Source organism: Mobula hypostoma, chromosome 2 (genome assembly GCF_963921235.1).
Source record: "Mobula hypostoma chromosome 2, sMobHyp1.1, whole genome shotgun sequence".
NCBI lineage: Eukaryota > Metazoa > Chordata > Chondrichthyes > Myliobatiformes > Myliobatidae > Mobula > Mobula hypostoma.
In genome coordinates this window covers 241,996,537-242,020,451 of record NC_086098.1, presented here as the reverse complement: position 1 = coordinate 242,020,451, position 23,915 = coordinate 241,996,537, and the positions used below count along the sequence as shown (strand labels likewise).

At 49.9% G+C, this 23,915-nt stretch overlaps 1 protein-coding gene across 1 annotated transcript in view; it reads left to right on the top strand.

Annotated features, from left to right (window-relative positions):
* The first annotated feature begins 3,753 nt into the window (after positions 1-3,753).
* Positions 3,754-23,915, top strand: part of LOC134358016 (leucine-rich repeat and immunoglobulin-like domain-containing nogo receptor-interacting protein 3) — a 42,603-nt gene continuing 22,441 nt past the window's right edge. The window contains exons 1-2 of the mRNA XM_063069881.1: positions 3,754-3,865; positions 8,766-10,570. Of these exons, the coding sequence (XP_062925951.1) occupies positions 3,754-3,865; positions 8,766-10,570 (1,917 nt within the window). The remainder of the gene's footprint in view (positions 3,866-8,765; positions 10,571-23,915) is intronic.

The following is a 23,915-nucleotide window of genomic DNA, read 5'->3' as shown; positions in this document are numbered from 1 at the left end:
GATCACTCCCGTTCCGGACCATGCTCCAGAGGTAAGGGCGGCGCCTGCCACGAAAATGTTTTATAATTCGTTCCTTGTTCTTTTCTGGTGCAACAGTGCGTATCCGCAAATAAAAGAGACAATGTACAGGTGTGGAAAGTTTGTAAAATCACTTTATTATAGTTCTATAAAGAAATTTACCGAACGAAAAAATAGTTAATAAGATCTCACGGTGTATTGTGAGCAAGGTGGGGTCCCTTGCATGTGCTGGCATTGGAGAGAATGCAAAGGAGGTTCACGGAAATTATTCCAGGAGTGAAAGGGTGTTTGATGGCTCTCGGCCTATGCCCGCTGGAGTTCAGAAGCGTGCAGGGCCGTCCCTTTAGCATAGAGATGGGGAGGGATTTCTTTAGCCGGAGGGCGGTGAATCTGTGGAATTCGTTGCCACCGACGGCTGCGGAGTACATTTAAAACGGAGGTTGGTAGGCACTGAAATAGTCAAGGCGACAAAGGTTACGGGGAGAAGGCAGGAGAACGGGGATAATAAATCAGCCATGGTGGGGTGGTGAGCAGCCTCGACGGGCCGAGTGGTGCTGCCATGGCTTGTGGTTTTAGGTTATAGAAACAAAATAACACGAATCAGCCGATCACTGAACGACGCCACAGAATACACCTCGGGGATAAACAGCAGTGTCGGGCAGCTTTTCCAGTCTCTGCTTCGATGACCTTATCCCCATCTCCAGCTTTTAACACCAATAGCGACCCAGCCTAGGAGATGATTCCCCCTTTACCCTAAGAAATTGCCCCCATTTAAAAATCATTCAAGACCATAAGAGATAGGAGCAGAACCGAACCATTCGGCCCGTCAAATCTGTTCCGCCTTTCGGTCACGGCTGAGGCTGTGCCCTCTGGTCCCAGTACCCCACTATCGGAACCATCTCCACGTCCACTCTCTCTCGGCCTTCCGATATTCGGCAGGTTTCAATGAGCTCCTCCCCCATTCTTCCAAACTCCAGTGGGTACAGGCCCAGAGCCATCAAACGCTCGTCGTACGTTAATCTTCTCCTGCCGGGATCATGCTCGCGAACCTCCCCTGGACCCTCTCCAAAGCCAGCACACCCTTTCTGAGATAAGGGGCAAACAGCTGCTCACAGTTCTCCGAGTGACGTCTGACCAATGCCTTCGAAAGCCTCAGCATTACATCTCTGCTTTTATAATGTTTTCTCAGACAAGCACCTCTTCTCTTTTTACCACGATCTACGCTGAAGTCCGTAGAGCGATACTCACACTAAATTCTGAAAACGTTGCTCCAGATTGTGTACTGTCTCAAAGCAATCCCATAGCGTTTACAAAATATTCTTGAAGGGGAGGGAGAGCTGCCGGAGGTCGTGGTACATGTTGGTACTAATGACAGGTGGGGGGGGGGTAGAGGTCCTGCGCAGTAGGTTTAGGGAGTGAGGAGCAGGCTGAAGAGTAGGATCTTCAAGGTGATGATCTCCGGATCACTCCCAGTGCCACGAGCTAGTGAAGGTCAGAACAGGAAGATAGCGCAGATGAATGAGTGGCTGAGGAGATGGTGCAGGGGGCAGGGTTTCAAGTTCTTAGATCATTGAAACCTTTTCTCAGGAAGGGGTGACCTGTACGATTGGACTTCTCAAACTTCCGCTAATGCCCCACCTCCCCCCATGTACCCCATCCGTTATTTATTAATATACACACATTCTTTTTCTTTCTCCTTTTTCTCCCTCTGTCCCTCTCACTATACCCCTTGCCCATCCTCTGGGTTCCCTCCTCCCCCTTTTCCTTCTCCCTGGGCCTCCTGTCCCATGATCCTGTCATATCCCTTTTGCCTATCACCTGTCCAGCTCTTGGCTCCATCCCTCCCCCTCCTGTCTTCTCCTATCATTTTGGATCTTCCCCTTCCCCTCCCACTTTCAAATCTCTTACTAGCTCTTCCTTCAGTTAGTCCTGACGAAGGGTCTCGGCCCGAAACGTCGACTGTACCTCTTCCTAGAGATGCTGCCTGGCCTGCTGCGTTCACCAGCAACTTTTACGTGTGTTGCTTGAAATTCCAGCATCTGCAGATCTCCTCGTGTTAGAGTTTTAGGTATTGAATTCCGCAGTTTCGAAGCTCAGTTGAAACTTTACTTTGAAGGAGACTGGTTAAATTTAAGAGACCGGGAGAAGTTAATGTTCATGGATTCATTTTCAGAAATCTGATGGTGGAGACTCTGCTACGGTTCCGGTTATTGCGTTACGGCGGGAACGGGAGAGGGTCTGGCGTTCAACCATCACTTTATCGGGAGTGGGAGGTGGTAGCGGCGAGATAAGTTACACCGGCCGGGTTTGGAACAGAGGAAACCAAGGTATTTGTAGACGGAAGAAAGGTTGTGGAGGCCAAGTCTTTGGGTACATTTAAAGCGGAGGTTAATAGGGTCTTGATTAGTCAAAAATTACGGGGAGAAGGCAGGAGAATGGAGTTGAGAGGGATAGTAAATCAACTATGATAGAATGGCAGAAAGACTCGATGGGCCGAATGGCCTAATCCTTGGTCTTATGGAAACCTGGAGCTACACACAAAGAATACTGGAGGGACTCAGCAGGTCGGGTAGCATCTACGGAGGGAAACGAACAGTCGACATTTCGGGCCAAGGCCCTCAAATAGAGTTTCATTTCTCTCCACAGATGCTGCCTGCCCTGCCAAGTTCCTCCTGCGTTTTGTGTGAGGAGTCTAGCTCACATGGTGTATGTCTTTCAGAATGAGTGCAGAGGAGGGACTATGTTCCTATGGGACTATGACTATATTGTCATTTCTAAATGACAATAATCGAGGACTGAGTGTCCGCATGATCTAATGTTCTTTCAGATTTACAGTTTGCTTAGAGGGGAGATAACGGAAAGACTGGTTACGCTCTCATAGTCACTTTCCCCGCACTCACCCGAAGCAGGATGGTTCTTTATTGACGCAGTGGAGATTCTCCTCTGCATTCAATAGCACCGGGCTGGAGTCGCTCGGGGCCTTGCCCTGGGATTGTGAGCGGTAGTGAACAACCAGCCGGCCGCGTCGCCCTGGGGCCTGGTCCCGCACTTGGCAGGTCCACAGCCACACCGTGACCACAGCTCCAAGCTCCGCCGTCGGCCCTGTCGTGACGCTTCCATTTTGACCTGAAGGAGTAAGTAGGCTCGAGTTCCGAGACAGTTACAAGTTTTCTTTACCCGGAGGATTCCAGACACTGACCCCCCAACGGCTCAATGGGTCATAACTACCGGGACATTTGGAGCCCTTCAGCCCGCCGAGTCCATCCGTCAAACACCCATTCGAACGAAACCATCAACGCCAACGCCGCCCCCCCCCCCCGACCCTGATTCTGCACCTCCCTCACACACTTTAAAGCGGCCGATTAACCCACCGGAATCCGCACGTCATTGGGATGCGGGAGGGGATGGAAACCCGTGTGGTCACAGGGAGAAACAAACTCTCCTCTCTCCCCACACACATAGAACGGGGGAGCTCGGGATCGTACCCGGGCCTTGGGGCTGTGGGGTATCAGTAGCGCTGTTCCGGGTGGATGGTAGTGGGAGCCAATCAGGAATATCTACTCCAGGTCAAAGATTTTTTGATAAAAGTCGTGTCCAACATAAAATTTCGTTCAGCCAGTCACTGGCAAAGTCGAGAGTAGAACTCCATCCGAAGGGCCTGTTTCCTTCCGCGGTGCAAGTCTACCTGCGGCTCTTGACTTCTCTTGGACCCGTTGATGAGGGGAAAGTGGTGACATGCGTCTCCGTCTACGTCGCTTCCCATGCCGAAGACTCCGGGTGGGCCGCTCCTCCCTCACAGCCCAGCCCCACGCTCCCGGGATTGTGACCGGAGACCTGCACGCGGGTGGTAAGGACCCAAGTGCTGGGAGTATCCGAGACTAGAATCGAGACTGAGACGAGAACAGGGCTCCTGATTAGATGAAAAACTGACGAGACGAAAATCCAAAGAAGAGAAAAATACTTAACGCAATTGCAGACTGCACCAAAGTTGAGTTGACGACTGAGTCCCAAACCTTCCTCCTCTGACTTTTAATGGCGATAGGCAGTCCCACTTGAAGGTGCATTACCGCCACCAACTGGACTGGAGTGTGGTGTAGAGAGTTGGGGAAAAAACTTACTAGTTCTTGAAAACGAAATTACCCCCCTCCTCCAATAACAACCCTATAGATTGTAATGAAAGGGTAAATTGTGAATTAGATTAAAGTCACTTCCATAACTTGGTAAAGTTTTTCAGTGAAAACTGTCAATCTCCAAAGCCTGCATTTGCTTTCTTTCAACCTTGTAAGCTTCACATTGTAATAGAATGTGTTCAACTGTTTCATAGCGATGACAACATCTACACCCGAGTGATGTTTTCCAACAAGATATAAGGAATAATTAAGCATAAGATGCCAAATTCTAAAGCTGAATCAATATAATTCTTTTCCTTATTGTCTTATCCCCTTCTCCCATCAATCCAAGTTTGTGTATTCTGTAAAGGTGTCTCCCCTTATGCCCGTTATCCCACAAGTCTGGCCAGAATCCCCTCGTTCTTAACCCTGCCAACCTCACAGTTCAGTGAAAGATCTATATCGACAGATGAACTTTTAACAGCTTTTTTTGGCCAAACAATCAACCTGCACATTCCCCTCAACACCTCTATGTGCCGGGACCCGCAAGAAGAGAACATGTAGACCAATACCTTGAATGTGAAATAAAATTTGAAGAGCTTCCAGCAGTAAATCTGACCCACTGCTAGAACGACCTGTTTTAAGACTAGTCAAAACTGGAAAAGAATCTGAACAAATTATAACTTTATAAGGACAGATTTCCTTATGGCAACCAAATCTGTAGTATACATTGATAAATAGTTAGTAAGACATTTCTTTATTGTTGCCTGTAATTCAGGCACAAAAATAGCCACTCCGACATTCCCTGTTAATTATCTTTTGATCCATCAGTAAAAAAGGTTAACATATCTCAATAATTTTCTTTAACATAGAGACCATAAGACAAAGGAGCAGAAGTAGGCCATTCGGTCCATCGAGTCTGCTCCGCCATTTTATCATGAGCTGATCCATTCTCCTATTTAGTCCCACTCCCCCGCTTTCTCACCATAACCTTTGATGCCCTGGCTACTCAGATACCTATCAATCTCTGCCTTAAGTACACCCAATGACTTGGCCTCCACTGCTGCCCGTGGCAACAAATTCCATAGATTCACCACCCTCTGACTAAAAAAATTTCTTCACATTTCTGTTCTGAAAGGGCGCCCTTCAATCCTTACGTCATGCCCTCTCGTACTAGACTCCCCCATCATGGGAAACAACTTTGCCACATCCACTCTGTCCATGCCTTTCAACATTCGAAATGTTTCTATGAGGTCTCCCCTCATTCTTCTAAACTCCAAGGAATACAGTCCAAGAGCGGACAAACGTTCCTCATATGTTAACCCCCTCATTCCCGGAATCATTCTACTGAACCTTCTCTGTACCCTCTCCAACGTCAGCACATCCTTTCTTAAATAAGGAGAGCAAAACTGCCCACAGTACTCCAAGTGAGGTCTCACCAGCGCCTTATAGAGCCTCAACATCACACCCCTGCTCCTATACTCTATTCCTCTAGAAATGAATGCCAACATTGCATTCACCTTCTTCACTACTGACTCAACCTGGAGGTTAACTTTAAGGGTAATCTGTACGAGGACTCCCAAGTCCCATTGCATCTTAAAACTTTGAATTCTTTCCCCATTTAAATAATAGTCTGCCCGTTTATTTTTTCTGCCAAAGTGCATAACTATACACTTTCCAACATTGTACTTCATTTGCCAGTTCTCCGCCCATTCTTCCAATCTATCCAAGTCTCTCTGCAGACTCTCTGTTTCCTCAACACTACCGGCCCCTCCACCTATCTTCATATCGTCAGCAAACTTAGCTACAAAGCCCTCTATTCCATAATCCAAATCGTTGATGTACAATGTAAAAAGAATCGGCCCCAACACTGATCCCTGTGGAACACCACTGGTAACCGGCAGCCAACCAGAATAGGATCCCTTTATTCCCTCTCTCTGTTTCCTGCCAATCAGCCAACGCTCTATCCACGTATGTAACTTTCCTGTAATTCCATGGGCTCTTATCTTGTTAAGCAGCCTCATGTGTGGCACCTTGTCAAAGGCCTTCTGAAAATCCAAATATACAACATTCACTGCATCTCCCTTGTCTAGCCTACTGGTAATTTCCTCAAAAAATTGTAATAGGTTTGTCAGGCAGGATTTTCCTTTAAGGAATCCATGCTGAGTTCTGCCTATCTTGTCATATGCCTCCAGGTACTCTGTAACCTCATCCTTGACAATCGACTCCAACAACTTCCCAACAACCGACGTCAAGCTAAGAGGTCTATAATTTCCTTTTTGCTTCCTTGCCCCCTTCTTAAATAGTGGAGTGACATTTGCAATTTTCCAGTCTTCCGGAACCATGCCAGAATCTATCGACTTTTGAAAGATCATCGCTAATGCCTCCGCAATTTCCACAGCTACTTCCCTCAGAACACGAGGGTGCATTCCATCTGGTCTGGGAGATTTATCTACCTTTAGCCTATTCAGCTTCCTGAGTACTTTCTCTGTCGTAATTGTGACTGCGCATACTTCTCTTCCCTGCCACCCAATGAGTGTCCGGTATACTGCTGATGTCTTCCTCAGTGAAGACTGATGCAAAATACTCTTTCAGTTCCTCCGCCATCTCCTTATCTCCCATTACAATTTCTCCAGCATCATTTTCTATCAGTCCTATATCTATTCTCACCTGTCTTTTACTCGTTATATACTTGAAAAAGCTTTTAGTATCCTCTTTGATATTATTTGCTAGCTTCCTTTCATAGTTAATCTTTTCTCTCTTAATTACCTTCTTGGTTTCCTTTTGTAAGGTTTTAAAAACTTCCCAATCCTCTGTCTTCCCACTAATTTTTGTTTCCTTATATGCCCTCTCCTTTGCTTTAACTTTGGCTTTGACTTCTCTTGTCAACCATGGTTGCATCCTTTCTCCACTCGAAAATTTCTTCTTTTTCGGAATACACCTGTCTTGCACATTCCTCATTTCTCGCATAAACTTCAGCCACTGCTGCTCTGCCGTCTTTCCCGCCAGTGTCTCTTTCCAGTCAACTTTGGCCAGTTCCTTTCTCATGCCACTGCAATTTCCTTTACTCCACTAAAATACCGACACATCAGATTTCGGCTTCTCTTTTTCTAATTTCACAGTGAAGTCAATCATGTTATGATCACTGCCTCCTACGGGTTCCTTCACCTCAATCTCTCTAATCACCTCCGGTTCATTACACAATACCCAATCCAGTACAGCCGATCCCCTAGTGGGCTCAACAACAAGCTGTTCTAAAAAGCCATCTCGCAGACATTCTACAAATTCTCTCTCTTGAGATCCCAGTGCTGACCTGATTTTCCCAATCTACTCGCCTGTTAAAATCCCCCACAATTATCATAACACTGCCCTTCTGACAAGCCTTTTCTATTTCCAGTTGTAATTTGTAGTCCACATCCTGATATTGATGAACCAACAGACTCTCGGGCAAATCAGGATCCTCGGATTTCATTAAACTATGCAACCTAAAATCAGCTAAAGCCATTGGAAAACACCACGGTGGGGTTAGCGAGAAAATGACAGTGGGCCATATTGTGTAATCCAGTAAACCCATATTCCTAGCGTGATGAGAACCCAGCGACCCAAACTAAAAACACTCCCCTTGTGATGTTTCCAACAGTTTTTCAACAGACCTTTAACAGAGGGTGATCATTTTTCTGTCCCCTCAAGTTAACCCAGTATGGTAACAACAACTTCATCCCCCACAGCTGTGAGGGTAATTGTCCCATTTCAACCAGTAAAGCCGAAACAGGAGACGACCTTACTGCACCACAACACATTCTTAAAGCCTTTGCTTGTATCACATTCAAACGTTTTAAAAATGAAGGTAAAGCTGATTCATAAGCCACACAGCCGTAATGAAGAACCGATCTAATTAAACAAATATAAATCGTCAGCGAAGACTTTCGTGTAGCACCTCAAGAATATCCAAATAGACACCTGAGGATATTTAATGCTCCAGTCAGTTATCTTACTGATATGGTGCTTCCATGTCAATTTATTAACCAGCCACATTGAGTCCCAAACCTGAGTTCAGGTGCTCTTTAAATACGCCAATTAGCAGAGCGGACCAGGATCTTTAAAGGGACCCTGCACTCTCATAACATCCTCTTCTCATTTCACACTGCCACCCAGCTTTGTGTCATCAGCAAATTTGCTTATGTTACTTTTAATTCCCTCATCTAAATCATTTATATTGTAAACAGCTGCGGTCCCAGCACTGAACCCTGCGGTACCCCACTGGTCACCGCCTGCCATTCCGAAAGGGACCCGTTAATCGCTACTCTTTGTTTTCTGTCAGCCAGCCAATGTTCAATCCATGTCACTCTTAACCACTCGGGAGGGTTAAGGTTATGCTGGCGGGGAAGTTGGGCTGGGACGCGGGACTGGTGCAGCACATGTCGAATTTGTTAAAACAAGCTTGGAGGGTAGGAGCTAGATGAAGAATCAGGAAGGCCTAATACAATAAACTGCATTTACTGTAACGCAAGCACTCTGATAGTTAAGGCAGAGGAACAGGGAGCTGGGATATTATACCCCACCGGACTGTAGTGTTCAGCGTTTTGGAGCATCCGTTCCCTGTCACCAACCTAATATGCCTTTTCTTTTTACCCACAGCTCCGGGCCGGATGTCCATCCGAACGGGACCCGCCGCTGCTTTGTGGGGCGTTGCCTCCCTCCTTCTCTTGAACCCGGGCTCCAGCTGCCCTTCCGCCTGCCAGTGCTCAGCCCAGAACCGGACGGTCCGCTGCGACGGCCGTAGGCTGGAGGCCACCCCCCGCGGAGTCCCGGCCGGCACCCGAACGCTGGACCTCAGCCGCAACCTGATCAGAAGGGTGGGCCGCAGCGACTGGACCCGACCCTCGGCTTGGGCCCGGCGGCTGGAGGAGCTGGACCTTGGCCACAACCTGCTCTCCCATCTGGACTCCGGCTGCTTCGAAGGCCTCGATCGCCTTTCGGTCCTCAACTTGCGAGCCAACCGCCTGCGGTACCTGGAGCCGGGGTCCCTACGCGGTCTCCTGGATCTGAATTCCCTGGACCTGAGCCTTAACCCGCTGGTGGCCTTGCTGGACCACGGCCTCGCGGGGCCAAGCCAGCTGCGGCTGCTGGCGGTGGGAGCCCCGAGCCTGGTCCACATCGGGCCCAATGCGTTCGCCGGACTGGGCGGCCTGCAGCAGCTGACGGTGGCCGGCTCGACGCTGGAGCAGACTCCGGTCGCTGCCCTAGGTCGGCTGGCCAACCTGACCGCACTGCGGCTGCGGAGCCTGCGGGGGCCGAGTTCGGTGCCGGACGGCTGGCTGCGGGACATGGGCCGGCTGCGGGCCCTGGAGCTGGACGGCTGGCCGGAGCTCAGCGAGCTGGGCATGGGCAGCCTGCAGGGCCCTAGCCTGGTGTGGCTGTCGGTGACGCGTTGCAACCTGACCGAGGTGCCGTACGCCGCCGTCCGGCTCCAGGCGCAGCTCCGCTTTCTCAACCTTTCCCACAACCCGATCCGAGTCATCCGCCCCGCCCTGCTTCACCACGTGTGGCGGCTGCAGGAGTTCCGGCTGGTGGGCGGCCAGCTGGTCACGGTGGCCCTCGGAGCCTTCCGCGGCCTAGCCGGTCTCCGGCTGGTCGACGTGGCGGCCAACCGTCTACCGAGCCTGGAGCAAGGTGTCTTCCGTTCCGTGGCCAGCCTCCAGAGCCTCGGCCTGGGCGACAACCCGCTGGCCTGTGATTGCCGGCTGCTCTGGATCATGCGGCGGCGCCGGCGGCTCTACTTCCTGGGCTCCGAGCCGGTCTGCGCCTCGCCAGCGCTGCTGCGCGGCCGGCGACTGACCAAGCTGGAGGAGCCGCTGCCGGTGGGCGCTTTCCGCTGCCGCAAGCCAGTCATCCGCAACAAGACGCAACGGCTGCGGGCCCGCGAGGCTCAGACTGTCGGACTGCGCTGCGCCGCGGACGGACAACCACCGCCCGACATTGTCTGGATCAACCCTCGACGACAGGTCCTATTCCCCGGGCCCGGGCCCATATCGGGTCCCGGGGCCGGTCGCAGCCGCCTGCTGTCGGACGGCACGCTGCAGATTAGCGGCGTGCGCCCGACGGACGCCGGCACCTACCGCTGCGTGGCCCGGAACGCCGGCGGCAACGACACGGCCTCGGCCGTGCTGCTGGTGCGCCCGCTCTCGGCTCGGGAGCTGGGGCTGGGCGGCGCCACCCTGGACCCGCACCTCCACCACACGATCGGGCGCCGCGCCCTGCTGATCGCTACAAGCCTCGGCCTCAGCTCCTTCCTGGGCGTGGTCAGCGTCTGCTTCTCGCTGCTGCTGATCTGGAGCCGGATGTGTGGGCCCATCAAACACAACACGCACATCGAATTCGTGCGGCACGCCCGGGGCGAGGAGGGCGGGGGCGGCGGCGACAGCAAGTTTAACATGAAGATGGTGTGAGGATTCCCGGTACCGGCCCCGCCCCTTACACGTCATGGATATGACCGCACCCTATCTACGTCACGCCTCCGGTCCCGTCACGGTGATCAGTAGCGCCCCTTACGTCATTCCCGGTCCCTTTACGTCATGATCTCCCAGTCTCCACTTGCTATTGCTTCGTCCGCTATACGTCACGGTCTCACAGCCTCTATCACGTCAAAGCTCTGCTAATCGCCTTCTAAAGTGGCGTTCCCCGTCCCTTCCTCTACGTCAATGACGTCGGCGTCCTTCCCGCCTCCTTATTATGCGGTATTATGGTCCACTCTCCACGTCATAGATATTTGCGTCTAACTCACCACGCACATTCCACATGTCACGGCCCTTTATTCCCCCAACCCACGTTCGGTTCATGGTTTCCCCGGCCTCTGCTTCCTCCAGAGCACATCCACAGCCCAGCCTGTTTTCCTCACATCCCCCCAGCGTATGATCTCTCCCCTCTGGCATCTCACTGCGTTCCCATCCCCAAGCCATGAGTGGAAGGCAGGGGCCCACTGAGGATTTTCTATTCCAGTCTCGGCCCCACTGGCCGATGCTAACTCCTCACATCGTTGTCAGCCGTTGTAGTTTGACCCTTGTGGTGACGGGCTGCAGCAGAGCACGGAATAAAGCCTGTGAAGAGAAGCCTCGGCCTGTGGATATTTCCCAGTGTCTGACTCTGATTCCTCTCTTCCCCTCCTCGTTACTTCTCGCTCTGCCTTCTCTCCCGAATCGGTGGGGTCCCGGAGCAGGAATAAACCAGCCATCGGCCTGGCCCATGAGTCGGAGGTTTTCTGGGTCCAATTGGTGACCTGCATGCATTTTATCTAGATTTTTTTTGACCGTTTTAACAAGGATTATTCTAAAATAATAGGGACAACGGTGATAGCAAAGTGAAAGCCAAACACAAGGTTGTGTACTCCTAGGGGTCATATTTTCTATGGACTGTGCCTTTAAAAAGAGAGAGAGAGAGTTGTGTAACACAAACACCTTGTGTTCCCCTACTATCAACAACCTGGGGGGTGACCACTGAGAGGAAACTGAACTGGTCTAGCCATATAAACACCGTGGCTACCAGAGCCAATCAAACACCGAGAGAGGTGAAGACTGCTTTGAGATGGTGTTATGGTTTCTCTGTAGCATAGACACTGCCAGCTTCTGTGTTCTGACAGAGAGAGGAGGGAGGAGCTACTTGATGGAGCTGGTGTTCAGCGTGGTGAGATGAATAGAAAGTCAGCTGATAGACAGACACATGGTTTTGGACACTGGGTGAGCTTTGTTGTGCCCACAGAAAGGTGGGTTTTTGGAGGATCGATCGGTGGCTCTTGCAGTGTGGAAAAGGTGTGACCGGTGGGAAGTTCTTAGTGTGCTCAAACCTCGCCTGGGTTGATAACTCCACCACAGAAAACAGTCCCCTTGTTGTGGTCACATTCGGTGACTTCTACAGGATTTCGGAGGACAACAGGAAGAATCGACGGCATCGGCTTACTCGAACAACCACCACACCTCTCTCTCTCCATCACTACTCAACTCAATACCACGAACTGAACTGAACTTTACCCATCACTGCATCCATTTACCCCTCGGCTTGAAGAAGCTTGATTTCTATATTTCCGGACTTATATATCTATGATCTTTGCTAACCTGTTTGATATATCTGATTTTATATTACTGTATTGCGTAGTTACTAATAAATACCATTAGTTAATAACAATACCAGACTCTAAGGTGTCTTGTATTTCTGCTGGTTCTGTAACCCGTCACGGGGTACGTGACAACGGTGGTGACAAAGTGAAAGCCAAACACAAAGAAAGCCAGGTTGCTTTTCACTGATTGAGTAGGTTAACCTGGTACTCACTAGTAACCTCATTTATCAGGCTAAATCGAAGTAACGATTACACCACCCCGCACCCACCCACAAACACCCCTCTCGACCCTTTTTATTCAGTGGCATCACCATCACTGAGTCCCCTACTATCAACAACCTGGGGGGTGACCACTGAGAGGAAACTGAACTGGTCTAGCCATATAAACACTGTGGCTACCAGAGCCAGTCAAACACTGGGAATCCTGCGGCGTGTATCTCACCTCTTGACTCCCCAAAGCCTGTCCACCATCTACAAGGCTCAGGTCAGGAGTGTAATGGAATACTTGCCACTTACCTGGATGAGTTCAGCTCCATCAACACTCAGGAAGCTCGACACCATCCAGTAGAAGGCAGCTCACTTGATTGGTAGCCCTTCCACAAGCATCCAGTCCCTCCACCATCGATGAACAGTTACAGCAATGTGTACTATCTACAAGATGCACTGCAACAACACACCAGAGTTCCTAAGGCAGCACCTTCTAGACCCACGACCACTACCATCTAGAAGGACAAGAATAGCAGATACCTGGGAACACCAGCACTTGGAAATCCCCCTCCAAGTTACTCACCATCCTGACTTGGAAACATATCGCCATTCCTTCATTGTCACTGGGTCAAAATCATGGAATTCCCTCTCTAACAGCACTGTGGGTGTACCGACACCTCAGGGACTGCAGCGGTTCAAGAAGGCAACTCATCACCACCTTCTGAAGAGTAACTAGGGATGGGCAATAAATGCTGGCTTGGCTGGCGACGCCCACATCCTATAAATGAATACATTTTTAAAACGGCCTTAAGGTGCTGTCATGTGAAGTCCGCATTCCAGTTCACGGTCCGGTCCGTGGACATAGGACTCCGGGTCTTCCAGCTGTCCCTTGTTTTGGTTGAGTTAATCATAGGCACCTGATTCCCATCTTGGAGCTTGAAATACAAGTAGCCTTGGGGGTGACTGTGGGCTACTGGTTTGTCTTGTCAAGATTTCCTGGGAGCAACCTGCCGGTGGAAGGCTAGAGTGACCACTTACCATCTTTAGGCCGTGTTGGGGAACCATCCCCTCATGGAGGCTTGCTGTCAGTAGTCGGAGCTGTCTTTGTGGTAGGGATCCGGCTGTTTCCATAGCCAGCTGAGGTTGCTGGCCGAACTGCGACTCGGAGCAACCCCGCTGCAGAGATGGAACCGTCTGTCGTTCTTTGGTGTTTGTTTCTTCTTGTTCTCGCCTCCGTGGGGTAAGTCAGGCCGTTCTGCCGTTGCCCTGCGGGGGATCTGTCTTGTTTTGTCCTCGCCTCCGCGGGTAAGTCAGGCCGTTCTGCCGTTACCCAACGGAGGGACCTGTCCCACCTTGGAGTGGAGATAAAACTGAGTCCCGGCTTGTCTAAGGATAAGTCCCGGCTCTATGTCTATGTACTGTCCTGTCTCGTGTTTGTGTCGTGTTAAAGATGAGTCCCAGCTTTTCGAAGGATAGTCCCGGCTCTATATTGATGTACAGTTCCCAGTCTGTCTCTGAACTCCAGCCTCCGAGTTATCAGCCTCCGCATTTCAAGACTCCAGATCCCAGCCTGCAGCTTCAAGACCCAAGACCCCAGCCTGCAAGCCTCAAGTCTCAAGACCCCAGCCTGTCTCCAAGCTCAAGAGCCAAGACCCCAGCCTCAAGCCTCAAGAACAAAGTCCCCAGCCACGTCCTGTCCTGTAGCTATGTCATGTCCTTGCCTAGTTCTGGGGTCCGAGCCCGAGGCAAGACCCAGCTCCTGGGTCCTTGTCCAGTCTCTGGCTCGGAGTCCATGCCCAGGCTACTAGTTCATGTTTCCTTGTCCGGGTTCCCTGTGTCTGGTCCATGTCCTAGCCCAAGTCTGCGTTCTTGTCCCTGCTCCTTGTCTGTATCCTGTCACGTCCCTACTCTAGTCAAGTCCTGTTCCTAGTACTTCAGTGTCTATGACTTGCATTCGGTTCCGTTCCCAGCGCCCCCATTGTGACAGGTGCAGCCTAGGGCCAAAGGGTCCGTCAGAGGGGAAGCTCGGCAGCGTAAGATTATTGCCGGTTCAACGACTGGGTTCGGTTCCGCTGCTGACTAGAAGGAGTTTTACGTTCTTCCCGCTTCCGTGTGGGTTTGTTTCGGTCTCCCTTCCACTCCAGATGAAACAATCAATAGGTTAATTGGTCACATAAGTGTAATGCCCGGGGGGGGGGGGGTGCTGTTACCGGCTTTATATCTAAATAGGAAAATAATAAAAGTAAGAGGGAGGCAGTAGCCCTTTGAGACTGAGCTCAGGAGGGATGGCAGGGAGAATCTTTGGAGTTCAGTAGACCAGAGGAATGCAAGAGCTCAAACGTTTATGGAAAAACGCTCGAATGATTTCTAAATATTAAGCGGCATGGGAACACAGAGCGGGGAAACGATGCCGCGGTAGGCCAGCCCAGACCTTGCTGGATAGTGCCGATGGTTCGAAGGGCAGAATGGCCTTTTCCTGGTCCCTTACCTTATCTCCTAACCCAGTACCAATGTGCACGGCTTTCCCGATGGAGAGACGGAGGCCTGTTCCTTCTCAGATTAAGAGACTTTACGTTATTTATTTTATTTAGAGAAGAGGCGCCGAATAGGCTCTTCGAGTCCCACCGCCCAGCAACCGCCGACAATCCCGATTTAACCCTAACCTAATCTCGGGACGAATGGACCTACCCGGTACGTCTTTGGGCTGTGGGAGTTAACCAGGAGAACCCGGAGAAACCCCACGCATTGCACGTGGAGGCCGTACAGAAGATGCCGGCATTGCACTCCGACGCCCGACCTGTAATAATGTCGCGCTAACCGCCACGACAGTGTTCAATTTACCGTACACATGTTTACAGCTAAACGAAATATCGTCCCTTTGGGGCCAAGGTGCAAGACACAGTACATATAGTCACGCACAGCACACATAATTACCATACAGCATTTCAGTCACTAAAGTCACCACTGTTCCCTTTAAGTTTCACGGGTGCACGGCCACACAGTAACTGAAATGCTCCCACGCACATAGCCTTTGTTGCCAGGCAGCTGGAACCTTTTTTTATGTAGTTAATTTAATTTTGAAATTATGTTAATATAATTTTAAAATTCTGCTAACAATTTTTTGTTAATATAAATGTGAAATACGCTGTAATTAATTACGTTAATGACTATAATCCATAAATTTTCTAAATAATAAACGCACCACAACTTTTACTGTGATACATTTTAGAAATTCAACGTATTTACATTGTCAGTGTTTCAAGTCACAGCTCTGTTACAAATTGCAACAATAAACACAGAACTGAAGTCGGTAGTTTGTTGTTAATCAACCGCATGCCCACTGAACGCTGAATCCGTAAAATGCATATTACAACAACAAAAAATGTCGGGCAGTTTTCGGGCCGTGAAAAACATTCCTGCTTTGTGCAATGGTTGGTCCGCACGGCTCTAAAAAAGAACCTGGGGGAATATTGCAGCACGTTTGTATAGTCATTAAAATCACGGTCACAAGTTGAGACTGGAGCCTCACGAAGGAAGAATGGACTTGGGGTTCCGCAGAGAACGCGGCCGCTCTATCTGACAGGAGGCCGGAGCGACCTCCTGAACAAGCAGCCAGGTGCCGGGTTTCATGGGTCTCACTGGGCTGGGGGCTGGGTGAGGGAGGTGGGGGTGTAGAACGACATGTTGACAATGGGGCGCCATCTCGCGCCATTTCACCCACGATCACCAGGCACGGTTCTAGTTCATGAATTGTTTCCAGGAGAGGATGTGCGTGTAACTGTGTTTACTGTTGCAACGTCACGCCGCGCAGAAGCAGAAACAGACCTTGCGGCCCAACATGCCCGTACTATCCATTTCATTCCACCGTGTCCCATCTACCAGCACTTGGTCCGTAGCCACCCCCTTTCCCACCCCAATCCCCCCCCCCATGCCTTGACAATTTCTCACTGCCCCACACCTTAGACAGTGTGTTACCGATTCCAGCCATCTTCCTCAGGTCCTCTCTGAACTTCTTGCTGTCTCTATTGATGTACCTCAAAATTTTATATAACCCCTCTAAAGACGGACATATACCCCAGCAGCCTCTGGACACATGGACACACACCCCAGGAGAATAGCGACACACTCCCGGAACCCCTTGTAAACATGGACGCACTCTCCCCGAGACCCTCTGTGAATACAAACACCACTCTCCCCCCCACCCCGGGACCCCTGTAAATACCGACACCCTCCCCGAAATTCCCTGTCAATACCGACACTCTCTTCATGGGGTAAATACCGACACACTCTCCGAGATCCCCTGTCAATACCGACGCATTTCCCGGGACCCCTGTCTATACCGACCCTCTCTTCATGGGGTAAATACCGACACACTCTCCGAGATTCCCTGTCAATACCAACACATTCCCCGGGACCCCGTCAACACCGACACTCTCTTCCTGGGACACCCTGTAAATACCGATACACTCTCCGAGACCCTCTGCAAACACCGATACTCCTCCCGGGACCGCCTGGAAACATTGACACACTGCAGGGGGGCCCCTGGTGAAAACCGATACATTCCCCATATCGATATCCTTCCTGAGGACCCCTTATAAGAGCAAATATACTCCAGGGACTCCCTGTTAATACTGATACACACTCTCCCCCCCCCCCCCGTGACATACTCCACGGGGTCCCCCTGTGACCTACTCCACACGGGCCGCTCTAAGTTTAGCAGGTGGCCGCGGATCTTCAGGTTTTAACATCTGAGATCTGCTGTTGGATGAACCGCGGAACTTTTAGTGTCGCCGCGTTACTTCGCGAACTGGAAGCGCTTCCGTTTCACCGATTGGAGAGGGAATCTGGTGCCCGGATTCAGGCTGGACGCCGCGGGTCCAAGCGCAGTGTAATCCCTCCCTCCCTCCCGCTGCCCTTCATTACTAATTGGGTCAGAGTAACCAGGATCAGTTCCGCAATCACCAAACAACTTTGCATCTTTTATCACAGGATCATTATGAAGAACGCCGCCTGCCCGCTCCTGCTAAGGAATTCCCAATGATCGTGTTATCAGAAGCCGAATCGGAATCCTGTTTAAAAGAGAGGGGAAAAAGTTTATCAATTCATTGTCCAATCAGAAATCTGATGGAGGGGTGGCGGCGTCTGTCCTCAAGCTCCCGTGCCCCCTCCTTGACGGTAGCAATGAGGGGAGGGTGCGTCCTGGGTGACGGGGGTCCTTGATCGTGTTGCCGCCTGTTTAAGGCATCGCTTGTTGAAGGTATCCCGGATACTACGGAGGTTAGAGCCCACGATGGGGCTGGCTGAGTTTACAGCTTTCCGCAGTTTTTTCCGATCCTGTGCTGTGGCCCCTCCCTACCAGACGGTGATGCAACTCATTAGAATGCTCTCCACGGTACTGTACACCTGTAGAAATTTGCTTGTGTTTTTGGTGACAAACCAAATCTCCACAAACTCCTAATGAAGTAGCCGCTGTTTTGCCTTCTTTATAATTGCATCGATAAGTTAGGCCTAGGATAGATCCCCAGAGATGGTGACACGAAGGAACTTGAAACTGCTCGCCCTGTCCCCCTTCGATCCCTGGATGTTCCCTCGACTTCCCCTTCCTGAAATCTACGATCAATTCATCGATTATACTGTATCAGCTTTGCAATAACCCCGCCGCGGGACTAATTGGCGTGTTAGAAACATAGAAACATAGAAAATAGGGGCAGGAGTAGGCCATTCGGCCCTTCGAGCCTGCACCGCCATTCAGTATGATCATGGCTGATCATCCAACTCAGAGCCCTGTACCAGCACTCCCTCCATACCCCCGATCCCTTTAGCCACAAGGGCCATATCTAACTCCCTTTTAAATATAGCCAATGAACTGGCCTCAACTGTGATGTCTGACAGGTTGAGAAGAGTCCACTTGTCATGCGCTCTGCACAGACATCCTTCTTCCGAATGTGGACAAAACCAAAAACGGAACGGCCAGTTGGCCTGAAAGGTCTCGGACTGCGGTTCGATTCAGTTCGCCTGGGCGCTGGAAGATGCGCGCGCACGCACACTCACAAGGAGGAGCGCGCACGGACGCACGGATAAACCCACAGACCCCCCCCCCGCCGCCACCCCCACCCTCCACACACACAGTCGCATAGACAGACAGAGACAGGCAGATATACACAGGGACACGCGCGCTCACGCACACACAGATACACACACACACACACACACACACACACACACACACACACAAACACACACACATACACACATTTCAAGGGATATGGTTATAAAATAAAGTCATTTAACTTGGAATGCGTTAAGAAATTAATTCTCTCGAAATTCTCTGAAACTCTGCATTCGAGGGTAGATCATCGACTTCAGATCGTTCGTTATATTTAAGGTGAAGGTGTATAAGTATTTGAAAGATCAATAAATTAACGGTTATGGGGAACTGGCGCAGAAAAAAAGTAATTTGCAGGTTGAGTTTGTAGTGAGGAGGGCAAATGTAATGTTACCATTCATTTCAAGAGGACTAGAATATAAAAGCAAAGATTCGAAGAAGGAGTCTGAGAGTCTGAGTGGGAGTGCCGAAAAAGAGATTTTTGAAATTTTCGTTATTTTTTTTCTCCAACGGCTTTCTGAGAGGCGGGACTGCGCAGGCGTGTGACGTCGGGCAGTGCAGCGCGGCAGATTTAAAAGGAACAGAGCCTCAGAGAGCGGGCAGCGGAGTGAAGACTTAAGGGCTTCGGCTCACCGGGCTTAGGCGGAAGCGGGCGAGGCGAGGAAGGTTTGACATTCATTTTCTGTTGCTATTTGAGGAGAGGGGCATTATGACTGTGAGGGCAGTTTGCTGTTCTCGGTGTCGGATGTGGGAGGCCCTGGAGTCTCCAAGTCTCCCGGACGTCTACATCTGCGCCAAGTGCATCGAGATGCAGCTCCTAAGGGACCGCGTTACGGAACTGGAGCTGCAGCTCGATGACCTTCGTCTGGTCAGGGAGAGCGAGGAGGTGATAGAGAGGAGTGGAAGGCAGGTGGTCACGCCGGGGCCACGGGAGGCAGACAAGTGGGTCACGGTTAGGAGGGGGAAGGGGAAAAGGAAGGTGATGGGGAGTACCCCGGCGGCTGTGCCCCTTAACAACAGGTACTCCTGTTTGAGTACTGTTGGGGGGGACAGCTTACCCGGGGGAAGCGACAGTGGCCGTGCCTCCGGCACAGAGTCTGGCCCTGTAGCTCAGAAGGGTAGGGCAAGGAAGAGGAGGGCAGTTGTGATAGGGGACTCGATAGTAAGGGGGTCAGATAGGCGATTCTGTGGACGCAGTCCAGAGACTCGGATGGTAGTTTGCCTCCCTGGTGCCAGGGTCCGGGATATTTCTGATCGTGTCCAAGATATCCTGAAGTGGGAGGGTGAAGAGCCAGAGGTCCTGGTACATATAGGTACCAATGACATAGGTAGGAAAAGGGATGAGGTCCTGAAAGAAGAATATAGGGAGCTAGGAAGGGAGTTGAGAAAAAGGACCGCAAAGGTAGTAATCTCGGGATTACTGCCTGTGCCACGCGACAGTGAGAGTAGGAATGCGATGAGGTGGAGGATAAATGCGTGGCTGAGGGATTGGAGCAGGGGGCAGGGATTCAAGTTTTTGGATCATTGGGACCTCTTTTGGCGCAGGTGTGACCTGTACAAAAAGGACGGGTTACACTTAAATCCTAGGGGGACCAATATCCTGGCAGGGAGATTAGCGAGGGCTACTGAGGTGACTTTAAACTAGAATGGTTGGGGGGTGGGAATCAAATTAAAGCGGCTAGGTGTGAGGAGGTTAGTTCACAACAGAGGGATGGGAACCAGTGCAGAGAGACAGAGGGGTGTAAAGTGAGCGTAGAAGCAAAAAGTACAAAGGGGAAAAGTAAAAGTGGCAGGCCGACAAATCCAGGGCAAGCATTAAAAAGGGCCACTTTTCAACATAATTGTATAAGGGCTAAGAGAGTTGTAAAAGAGCGCCTGAAGGCTTTATGTGTCAATGCAAGGAGCATTTGTAATAAGGTGGATGAATTGAAAGTGCAGGTTGTTATTAATGATTATGATATAGTTGGGATCACAGAGACATGGCTCCAGGGTGACCAGGGATGGGAGCTCAACGTTCAGGGATATTCAATATTCAGGAGGGATAGACACGAAGGAAGGGGAGGTGGGGTGGCGTTGCTGGTTAAAAAAGAGATTAACGCAATAGAAAGGAAGGACATAAGCCGGGAAGATGTGGAATCGATATGGGTAGAGCTGCGTAACACTAAGGGGCAGAAGACGCTGGTGGGAGTTGTGTACAGGCCACCTAACAGTAGTAGTGAGGTCGGAGATGGTATTAAACAGGAAATTAGAAATGTGTGCAATAAAGGAACAGCAGTTATAATGGGTGACTTCAATCTACATGTAGACTGGGTGAACCAAATTGGTAAAGGTGCTGAGGAAGAGGATTTCTTGGAATGTATGCGGGATGGTTTTTTGAACCAACATGTCGAGGAACCGACTAGAGAGCAGGCTATTCTGGACTGGGTTTTGAGCAATGAGGAAGGGTTAATTAGCAATCTTGTCGTGAGAGGCCCCTTGGGTAAGAGTGACCATAATATGGTGGAATTCTTCATTAACATGGAGAGTGACGTAGTTAATTCAGAAACAAAGGTTCTGAACTTAAAGAGGGGTAACTTTGAAGGTATGAGACATGAATTAGCTAAGATAGACTGGCAAATGACACTTCAAGGATTGACGGTGGATATGCAATGGCAGGCATTTAAAGGTTGCATGGATGAACTACAACAATTGTTCATCCCAGTTTGGCAAAAGAATAAATCAAGGAAGGTAGTGCACCCGTGGCTGACAAGAGAAATTAGGGATAGTATCAATTCCAAAGAAGTAGCATACAAATTAGCCAGAGAAAGTGGCTCACCTGAGGACTGGGAGAAATTCAGAGTTCAGCAGAGGAGGACAAAGGGCTTAATTAGGAAGGGGAAAAAAGATTATGAGAGAAAACTGGCAGAGAACATAAAAACGGACTGTAAAAGCTTTTATAGATATGTAAAAAGGAAAAGACTGATAAAGACAAATGTAGGTCCCCTGCAAACAGAAACAGGTGAATTGATTATGGGGAGCAAGGACATGGCAGACCAATTGAATAATTACTTTGGTTCTGTCTTCACTAAGGAGGACATAAATAATCTTCCAGAAATAGTAAGGGACAGAGGGTCCAGTGAGATGGAGGAACTGAGCGAAATACATGTTAGTAGGGAAGTGGTGTTAGGTAAATTGAAGGGATTGAAGGCAGATAAATCCCCAGGGCCAGATGGTCTGCATCCCAGAGTGCTTAAGGAAGTGGCCCAAGAAATAGTGGATGCATTAGTGATAATTTTTCAAAACTCGTTAGATTCTGGACTAGTTCCTGAGGATTGGAGGGTGGCTAATGTAACCCCACTTTTTAAAAAAGGAGGGAGAGAGAAACCGGGGAATTATAGGCCGGTTAGCCTAACGTCGGTGGTGGGGAAACTGCTGGAGTCAGTTATCAAGGATGTGATAACAGCACATTTGGAAAGCGGTGAAATGATCGGACAAAGTCAGCATGGATTTGTGAAAGGAAAATCATGTCTGACGAATCTCATAGAATTTTTTGAGGATGTAACTAGTAGAGTGGATAGGGGAGAACCAGTGGATGTGGTATATTTGGATTTTCAAAAGGCTTTTGACAAGGTCCCACATAGGAGATTAGTGTGCAAACTTAAAGCACACGGTATTGGGGGTAAGGTATTGGTGTGGGTGGAGAATTGGTTAGCAGACAGGAAGCAAAGAGTGGGAATAAACGGGACCTTTTCAGAATGGCAGGCGGTGACTAGTGGGGTACCGCAAGGCTCAGTGCTGGGACCCCAGTTGTTTACAATATATATTAATGACTTGGATGAGGGAATTAAATGCAGCATCTCCAAGTTTGCGGATGACACAAAGCTGGGTGGCAGTGTTAGCAGTGAGGAGGATGCTAAGAGGATGCAGGGTGACTTGGATAGGTTGGGTGAGTGGGCAAACTCATGGCAGATGCAATTTAATGTGGATAAATGTGAAGTTATCCACTTTGGTGGCAAAAATAGGAAAACAGATTATTATCTGAATGGTGGCCGATTAGGAAAAGGGGAGGTGCAACGAGACCTGGGTGTCATTATACACCAGTCATTGAAAGTGGGCATGCAGGTACAGCAGGCGGTGAAAAAGGCGAATGGTATGCTGGCATTTATAGCGAGAGGATTCGAGTACAGGAGCAGGGAGGTACTACTGCAGTTGTACAAGGCCTTGGTGAGACCACACCTGGAGTATTGTGTGCAGTTTTGGTCCCCTAATCTGAGGAAAGACATCTTTGCCATAGAGGGATCACCAGATTGATTCCTGGAATGGCAGGTCTTTCATATGAAGAAAGACTGGATGAACTGGGCTTGTACTCGTTGGAATTTAGAAGATTGAGGGGGGATCTGATTGAAACGTATAAGATCCTAAAGGGATTGGACAGGCTAGATGCGGGAAGATTGTTCCCGATGTTGGGGAGGTCACAGTTTGAGGATAGAGGGGAAGCCTTTTAGGACCGAGGTTAGGAAAAACTTCTTCACACAGAGAGTGGTGAATCTGTGGAATTCTCTGCCACAGCAAACTGTTGAGGCCAGTTCATTAGCTATGTTTAAAAGGAAGTTAGATATGGCCCTTGTGGCTACAGGGGTCAGGGGGTATGGAGGGAAGGCTGGGTTCTGAGTTGGATGATCAGCCATGATCATAATAAATGGCGGTGCAGGCTCGAAGGGCCGAATGGCCTACTCCTGCACCTATTTTCTATGTTTCTATGTAATGTTGAAACTTTGTAAAGTACAGGTGAAACCTCAGTTGGAATATTGTGAGCAGTTTTAGGCCCCTAATCTTAGAAAGAGACCCGGCTGGTGGCGTAGTGGCATCAGCGTCGGACTTCGGGACGAATCCAGCCGGCTCCCCTGCACGCTTTCCATCCGTGCTGGGTTACGAGCTGGTGATCTGTTTGGAAACTCACCCGGCAGAAGGCAATGGCAAACCACTGCTGTAACTTGCCTCATACGCGGTTCCCCACTACGTCAGAGAGGCGTGGAGGGAAATCGTCCGCTAACCGGAGACACTCCGGATGCGACGTACCGTTCCCTTCCATCTTAGAAAGGCTGTGCTGAAACTGGAGAGGGTTCAAAGGAGGTTCACGTTGTCTTAGAAAGGCTGTGCTGAAACTGGAGAGGGTTCAAAGGAGGTTCACGTTGTCATACGAAGAGCGTTTGATGGCTCTGGCCCTGTGTTCACTAGAATTCAGAAAAATGAGGGGTGACCTCATTGAAACCTATCGAATGGTGAAAGACCTTGATAGACTCTTCCACCATAGGAAACCTGCTCTCCATGTCCACTCTAAGACTAAAGGACACAGTCTTTGAGAACCGGGATGAGGAGGAGTTTA